Raw genomic sequence first — 8,042 nt, 5'->3', positions numbered from 1 at the left:
TGTACCATGATGGAGATGCATTTACCACCTATTTTTCTCTTTTCCATTGCTTACAACCAATGATGTGCGTGCTAAGTTTCCACCAAGGTAGTTGATTAAGATCACAACTATTAGTTGGATGACTTTTTGACCTATCAATTCATATGTGTCTGGCACTTATTGTAGGCAAATTAGGAAGGTAAGAGAAACTACTTTTGCCAACTACTAAAAAAACACTGTTAGCTGGTACTCCTTTTACTCCCTTATCATTTTGTGAATACTACATATCCGATAATCTATTAAACATTCCTGTATTTGGCTTTATCCGTTGCTTTGTCTATTCCTGTAGGGTAAGAGTAGAGGTTGTATAAAAGACTACCATTATTTCAACTTGGAGGACTCCATTTGGCTTGATCAAGAATTGTGATAGTAGGAGAATAAAAATCTTGGCACCTAAAGAAAAAATGTGTTGCTTGCATTCCCTGTAATTCTTCTTCTCTTCATGTGAGGGAGTCAGCCTGAGAAGTCGTCAAAATCTCCACCGTCTGAAACTCTTTCCTTCCATTGAAGAAGAAGCAGAGCATAATGTGTCTGTCACACAATTTGCTTTCATTCATGACATATCATGAAACAAATGATTTTTCAATCTCTCTCACTACTCTTTGAAACGTAAAAAGACCACATCATGAAATGGTGTCGATGTACCAACCAACCATACACACACTCTACTCGTCATATGCAAAACAAATGGTTTATGCAGGCAACAATGGAGCCACCTGAATAATGTTCCAATGGTCAATGCTGTGACTGCTTCAACAAACTTCTTCATTCCTTCCTTTATCATTTTCTACCAAAAACAGAGAATGTCTCGTTACCCTTGAAAATAATGGCAAGAAGAGGGGGAGATTGATGTTAGTAACAAACAGACAGAGAGTTTCTTCTGGTTAGAGCAGGGAAAAACCCAACCCAACAGTAGTAGGACGACAAAATTCTCCTAGACGGGTCTCCCTTCTTCCACTGGAAGATTTAAGTGTGCTCATCTATCTGTCTATCTGTTATCTCCACTCATGAATGAGGATGCACACAGATGTGGTAGTTAGAGATTTGTTTGTTTTAAGAAAAGAGCATATATTATAAAAAGAAGTTGCAGATCCAAAGAGAAAAGCATGTGTATACATTTATTACAGAACTGCAAATGAATCAATGAGGAAATAATTGATGCGGAAGACAGGAATATGATTCTGATGAAAGGATTATTAATTAGCCTGTGGGATTTGAAGCATACAAATATACCTGGCCTACCTCTCTTTTATATGAATGTCCATCCAATTTCACACACTGGCCAAGTAAAAATTTCATTTTGCAATCTATCTATGTATCTAGATACCTATCTATCAAGGGACTCTTCGAGGCTTTGGTGCCTGATTGAACTCTCTCTCCCTCCTTCCGAGCTTCTCTGCTGGTCATGGCAAGCCTTCAGCAGTTTCACTTCTGCCAAGTTTTTAGAAAAAGGAGGAGGAATTCACGATTTGATAATAGTAATAAATCAGCCAATCAATCCATGTGTGCTATGCGTACTGCCTCCTTACCCTACCTGTCTGGCAGGAGGTCCAGCTTCGGTTAGTATCCATCAGGCAGTCCTGCAGCAGCCGCCAAGATTACAGATTATATACTTCATTTTGATATGATAACTCGCATACACACAGAATACCTCTGTAACCCTCCCTAGATCTTGGTCAATTACCTGCAGAGCGATATATGGTTTAGCGCAGGCCCCTAACTGCTTCATCAGAGGAACAGGGTCCTCATCATCTTCTTCTTTTTCTGGGTTCACTCCTGCATGTAGCTGCCGAACTGGTAAAATTGGGGGCGAAGGAGGAGGAGACAATGGTGTCTGAGTCGCCATCAGGGTTTTTTTTTAGCCGACACGGAGAGAAGGCATATTTAGGGCTTCGTTCTTCTGTAGATTGAGATCACAGCAGAGGTTTCTTTCATCTACTGTCTACATATACATACATACATACACACACACACACACACACACACACACACACACACACACACACATACATACATACATACACACATACATATATAATACGTACAAACAAAGAATAATGGTTTTATGATTTTATCCACGTTCCTCTCGGTTCATTGCTTGCTATACTATACTGGCTGGGCTGGGCTGGACGTTTATAGGTTTATTATTCACATTCCTCTAAGTCTGTTTGTTGCTACCTAGTACCAGGTATGTTTTTTATGGTTGTATTCACATTCCTCTCAAATTATCTATACAAATATTACTTTGGGCCGTTGGCAGACAAGAGATGTGATAGTTGGAACCAAACAGAACGGAAAAGCCCCAAACCTCCCGCACTGCAGATTTCATAGTTCATGACAAGCAGTTTATTATAACGCACCCAACCACACCCATTTCCTTCCACAAAATCTTGTTCCCCATATATTTTCTAGATTTGAGCTATATGTTAGATAATCTCTTCAAATACAACAACTTGCCCCAATTTGTGGGAGAAATTTACCAACCCGCACTTTACATCTTTGAGTATGAGCAATGAATGATATGATTGTTTAAAATCTGGAGCATTGTTTTCTCTTTCTTGACTTGATGATATGTAATGTTGTGTAGTGGAGAGTTTGACGTAGTTTTTTTATGAGCTTCTCTTCAACCACTGAATCAATGCAAAAGTATGCCCATGCACAATAAATATATAGGTTGCTTGTAACGCAAATTCAAGCACGATGCAATAAAACTACAAACATACACCTAACTAATGGGAAAGTAGATTCATTTTGGAAAAAAAAAACTACAAACATACATTACTGACATATTTCATATCTTCATTTACATCTGAGAGCTTCCCTTCAGCAAACCAAATTCGCTTTTTGATCAAATTACAATGGTACTGAGAATTGTAAAACTTACTAGCTACACATTTAGGCGGTTGGTTACTATTTATGATTGCACTCATTTCGGCGCCATATTGTAGTTGCTGACACTTGATCTTTACCAGCTACTAAAGTACAAAGTAAGCTCGTTTCCCTAGAATTATCAAATTATTCCTTTGTAGTAGTAACATTACCGATTTTTGAGAGAACGAAATCACTATTCTCGGAAAAAAAAGACAGATATGTGACCACACCCCCACTTCTATGACTCTTAGAAACAAAACAATGTGAGGCAAATGGAGGGATGAAGAAATTTGACAGCCCCAACCATGAATGAAATGGTTCCAAACGCACTGACCTTTCAGTTGAAAGTACTCCAAATAGTAATATAACCTTCATATTGTAGAACCACATGGTACAATGTATCATCATATTTGCTGCTTGAAAGACATTTTGTTTTAGTAATCTTCATCTTGGACATTTGTCACTAGAAGTACATGTTTGTCAAATAGTGTTGCCAAAAACCAACGTCATAATTTGTGGTGCTTGCTGTTTACAATGCTTGCTTGCTTCAATGTTGTAAAATGCAACTCTTTTACATAGGAAAATGAAAAGAGCATATCATATTTCCTATTAAAATAGTAGCATAGTAAACATTAAGATTATTGTCATAGTCCACCATGCAATACAACCACTCACGATACCTCTATGAGTATGTAAGGTGAATGTATTTGACGTATTGCGTGTTGCCCAGGTCATGACATGTGGGTAGTGCTGTCACTCTTTGGGAACAAAACACTAGTCTCCCTGTGCTACTTAATATAAAAACGTGATTTCTCCACGTAACTGGATGGAGATGTTGAGATCTCAATACCTTGCCAAAAACATTTCAAACTAAATGAAGTCGCTATCAATTAAGATAAAGCTCCCAGATAGGGCATATCCACTTTTAATTCTTAAGAATGATATAATTACAAGCTCATTACTACTTGCAGTTTCATTGAGAAAATGAAAACACAGTGAATATATTATTAGTTTTCTACTTTCTTGAGGGGCACAGCATGCAAATGGAACAATCCTTTGCAACACAGTCACCGCTCCTTGGTCAACTTGACGCCTTTCCATGTGTACCATAAAACTTGATGCTATCATTGTTATAACTTGGCAAATAGTGCATCAATCATGTAAGTCAGACTACTTTCAAAAAATTTGATACTACTACAAGAAATAGAAAAAAAATTGCTACTTCTAACTTTTCATGAGCTGAAATGTAAAAAATTCAAATCGTGTCACCTTCATGGGCCATCCCCCAAGGACACTGGTTCAAAAACAAATGAGACTGTTTCAGATCATTATTACAATATTTTCAAGATATAGCATGTAGCATGTAAATAGACAATGAATGCATGCCAACAAAGTAGCGCACATGTTGGTCACAGCATAAGGAAATTTGCCCACACCCCATGAGAAGCAGGTTAACAAGATAGCATGATTCCATTGGCTGTTACATTGTCCCTCAAGATCCTTTGTAATAATCTTGACTCTCATAGTTACTGTAACAATGTCTAAATCTAGTAAAATGATATGAATCAAACACTAAGTTTGTAAATGGACATGGATGACAGAGCTGCAATGAAATATTCTATTGAACTTCACTCAGAAAACATGGCCAATGGGACAAGCAGAAATGAAGAACATCTACTAAAAGAGTTGCACACATCACAAATGGTAAAAGAATCAGTACGGCACATGAACTTTCACCTTCACCTTTCAAGCGTCAAAACTTTTCTCCATTTATTCTCAGCAATCCTAAATGATGAGGAAGCTTTTGACAGCAATGTATGTAAATTTTAAAGCAACACTGTCGACAGATAGAGAGAGAGAGAGAGCGAATCTGTCGGATAAAAACTGGAACTTAACACAGCAAAGTACAGAGAACCAGCACAGGCTAACAATCCAGAAACATAGCCACGGGTTCACAAGCATTCATGAATAATTTATAAAAGAAGGGATCTCACATGAAAGCTTTTAGGGAACAGCCTGGGGGATACCACCCACAATGCTTTTGAGAAAACAGTTAGAAAGCTACATACATAGCTTTCTTTGGTATTTCATTCCGCATCTTGCTTAGGTTTCTTTGGAAGAGGAGGTTTCATGCTTCCAGCATCTGGCTTTCGCTTGATTCCAAGAAAATGCTCCACCTTCTTATCACCAAGCATTGGAGTCAAGCTACCGATAGATGCCTTCTCCACGGTAGCAAAACCACTTCTGGGATCACTAGTTTGTCCTGGTTTGATGTGCCCACTTATAACAATATATGGTGTATGCATCTTAGCCTGAGCCTCTCTCATCTTTTCCATAGACAAAAGAGGAGTATCTCCAGCACTCATTTGCTTCAACTTCATCTCTTCTTCATATTGCTTCATTTTTTTCTCTTGTTTCATTTTACCAGGGCCTTTGCCATGAAATTTATGTGACAGTTTCCTAAAAGCCTCTTTAGGTGTCATGGTTCTTCCAAATTCATCGACTCTATCAAGGATGATTTCCCTGTTCCTGAATTTCTCTTCTTTGTCCGCAATGCCAACAAGTTTGCTTTTCTTTTTGTCCATATTCCTTCCACCCCATTCCACCGTCTCTTTAAGAGTACCTCTCTCCTTAAGAAGTTGCAATGCACCAGCTAAGCCCTTGCCAACAGAAACTTCTGACACGACCTCCTCTTTGTCCGACTCATCTTCCATTTTCACCTCCTCCATCTCTTTGTCTTCATGCTCTTCTTTGACTTCTGTCCAACCCCCAGTACGTTTGGCAACTGCCATCACATCATCATCATTATCAGCAGCAGCAGCAGGTTCACCGTCTTCCTCAAATGCATCCTTTGCTCCTGGCCTTCTCATCAGAATCTCATCCAACTGTAGGCTGCGACAGAACTCCTCCATGTCAGTGATGACCACAGTGGACTTGTCCATGCTGCTCTCTGCCTCCATATCGACCCCAGCAGTTGATTGTTGCAAAGCCACTGCCACAGCCTGTGGGCCTACTGAAACAGTTCCTCCATTCTCCACTTGCTTCTTCAAAGCTGCCTGCCGAGCTCTTTGTAAAACCCTCTCAAGCTCATCATCCTCATCACCTCCAAACACACCAGGGTCATCTCCTGTTTCTAGATTATTTCCCATTTTCAACTTCAATGATGCATCAACAGCTTTTGCATAAGCATTCAAATATGCAGACCTTCGCAACTCTTCCTCTGCTCTCTCTTTCTCCAGCTTTACCGCCTGCCTCTCATGTGAAGATCGATTTCCACGGTCAGCATCACCCAGACCCTCTGCCTTTGCCTGCGCCTCTAAGGCATCCAGGTCAAGTACAGCCTTCTTGCGAAGCTTCTTCTTCTTATTCTTCGGCTTGTTAAACTGCAACATCTCCTCTTGAGTATAAAATTCCGATGCCACGCTTGCACCCCCAGATAAGCTCTCATATGATTTCTCTTCAAACCCTTGGAGTTTTCTTTTTAGCTCTTCCAGCCTTGAGCGACCCTCTGCATTCAAACCTCCCGACTCATCCAACTCCATACCGACATCCTTCATTTCATCATCATATTGTGGAAGCATTGTTCGAACAGCATTTATATCATTCTGAAATTTATCCTCATAAGCACCTGATTTCTTCTTCGCAGCTTTGTAGGCATCATCCCGAGCTTTTTGTTCAGCGATCTCAAGGTTTTCCAGCTCATCTGTCTCATCATTCACATCATCTCCATCCAGAACACTTTTGTCTTTCAGTGTAAGAACAACTGCACCGCCTTCCATTACTTTGTCAATACCATGTAACACTTTAAGACCAGCCAAATCCTTTGCACCATAGAGAGTCTCCTTCTCATCCTCGCTTTCGCCTGCACTGTCCTGCTCTGACAGAAGTCGTGCCATCCTTGCAGCCTTGATTCTATCTTCGATCTTCTTTCGCTCTTCCAGGCTCCTACTCTTGTTGACCCATGCATAGATCTCGTTTGCCCCACCCTTCTTCTCAATCTCAGTAACATCAACTTCCCCAGCTTCTAAGGGCTCATTTTCTTTGGGATCATCTTTCATAGATCTCCCTCTGCTATCGGGCTCTCTATCCACGGATTTCTCTCTCTCTTTCTCTTTATCCTTTCCCTTGTCTCTATTTTTCTCTCTTTCTCTTTCTCTACCTCTCTCCCTCTCCCTGTCTTTCTCTCTGTCATTCTCCACATCCTTGTCTCTATTATCCTTCTCTTTCTTTCTTACCTTAGCAGCATCGGTATCCCTACCTTTGTCTTCGTCTCTTGCTGTATCTCCATCGGTACCCATCTGTTTGACTTTGTCTTTCTTCTTGTCTTCCTTATCTTTGTCCCTGTGTTTGGCAGCATCTTTGATCCTCTCTCTTTCACTCTCCTTGTCGACATCCTTGGAGCCATCTCGGAGTTTGTCTCTCACGTGTTCCCTCTCTTTATCACGCTCACGCTCACGCTCTCTTTCTCTTTCTCTCTCCCTCTCCCTCTCCCTCTCCCGGTTCCGTTCTTTTTCTCTGCTGTCCTTCTCATAGTCCCTGTCCCTGTCCCTGTCCCTGTCTCTGTGATGATGATGATGATGATCCCTGTGATGATGATGATCCTCCCTGTCTTTCGCTCTGTCGCGCTCCTTTTCCTTGTCCCGTCTGTGCTTCTCTTTCTCACCGTGCCTGTCCTTGGACCTGTCCCCTCCTCCTCTCTCCTTCATACGCTCCTGCTCCTGCTCCTCCCCCTCCTCCTTCCCCTCCCCCTCCTCATCTTTGCCACGCCGCTCATCTGCGTCCACCTCTGAGCGGACCATTCTGTGGTGGTGTTTGTGCAGACACAGACACAGACACAGACACAGGCAGAGGCAAAGAGAAAGAATATTTGAGGGTTGTGGAGGGAGGAGCAGACGCAGACGCAGACGCAGACTGTGTGTGTGTGTGTGTGTGTAAGTTAAGTAGTGGCGTTTAATTTAAGAAGGCAAAAAAGAAGAAGAGGAAGAAAAAGAGAAGAGAGGAACCCTACTTCATACATGTATCATGATGATGTACATATGTATGTATACATTCATCCATACGTATAAGAAGAAGAGAAGAGAGGAACCCTACTTCATACATATACATATACACACATCCATCCATATAAGAAG

At 40.9% G+C, this 8,042-nt stretch overlaps 2 protein-coding genes across 2 annotated transcripts; both read right to left on the bottom strand.

Moving 5' to 3' along the window:
• Positions 1–1,105: 1,105 nt before the first annotated feature.
• On the bottom strand, positions 1,106–1,946 carry LOC147860207 (Cox19-like CHCH family protein). The gene is made up of 3 exons (XM_087324823.1): positions 1,724–1,946; positions 1,574–1,619; positions 1,106–1,470 (listed from the first exon to the last, which is right to left on the bottom strand). Exons 1-3 carry the CDS (start codon positions 1,883–1,885, stop codon positions 1,367–1,369), a joined length of 312 nt encoding a protein of 103 aa, XP_087180949.1. The 5' UTR covers positions 1,886–1,946; the 3' UTR covers positions 1,106–1,366.
• Positions 1,947–4,859: 2,913 nt separating this feature from the next.
• On the bottom strand, positions 4,860–7,730 carry DOT2 (SART-1 family). Its single transcript, XM_087324252.1, has one exon. The coding sequence runs from the start codon at positions 7,707–7,709 to the stop codon at positions 4,998–5,000; it is 2,712 nt and encodes a 903-aa protein (XP_087180378.1). The 5' UTR covers positions 7,710–7,730; the 3' UTR covers positions 4,860–4,997.
• Positions 7,731–8,042: the final 312 nt, after the last annotated feature.

Source organism: Azolla caroliniana, unplaced genomic scaffold (genome assembly GCF_043228905.1).
Source record: "Azolla caroliniana isolate FFs.n. ecotype wild unplaced genomic scaffold, voAzoCaro1.0.p SCAF_9, whole genome shotgun sequence".
NCBI classification, from domain to species: Eukaryota; Viridiplantae; Streptophyta; class Polypodiopsida; order Salviniales; family Salviniaceae; genus Azolla; species Azolla caroliniana.
This window is presented reverse-complemented; position numbering and strand designations above follow the sequence as displayed.

What these genes read in the sequence shown, in the direction of transcription:
- LOC147860207 (XM_087324823.1), bottom strand. Translation starts at nt 1,885, where the DNA reads ATGGCGACTCAGACACCATTGTCTCCTCCTCCTTCGCCCCCAATTTTA. An exon ending in AACCATATATCGCTCTGCAG is followed by an intron (nt 1,620 to 1,723) that starts GTAATTGACCAA and finishes CGGCTGCTGCAG; the next exon opens with GACTGCCTGATGGATACTAA. An exon ending in CTGGACCTCCTGCCAGACAG is followed by an intron (nt 1,471 to 1,573) that starts GTAGGGTAAGGA and finishes AAAACTTGGCAG; the next exon opens with AAGTGAAACTGCTGAAGGCT.
- DOT2 (XM_087324252.1), bottom strand. Translation starts at nt 7,709, where the DNA reads ATGGTCCGCTCAGAGGTGGACGCAGATGAGCGGCGTGGCAAAGATGAG.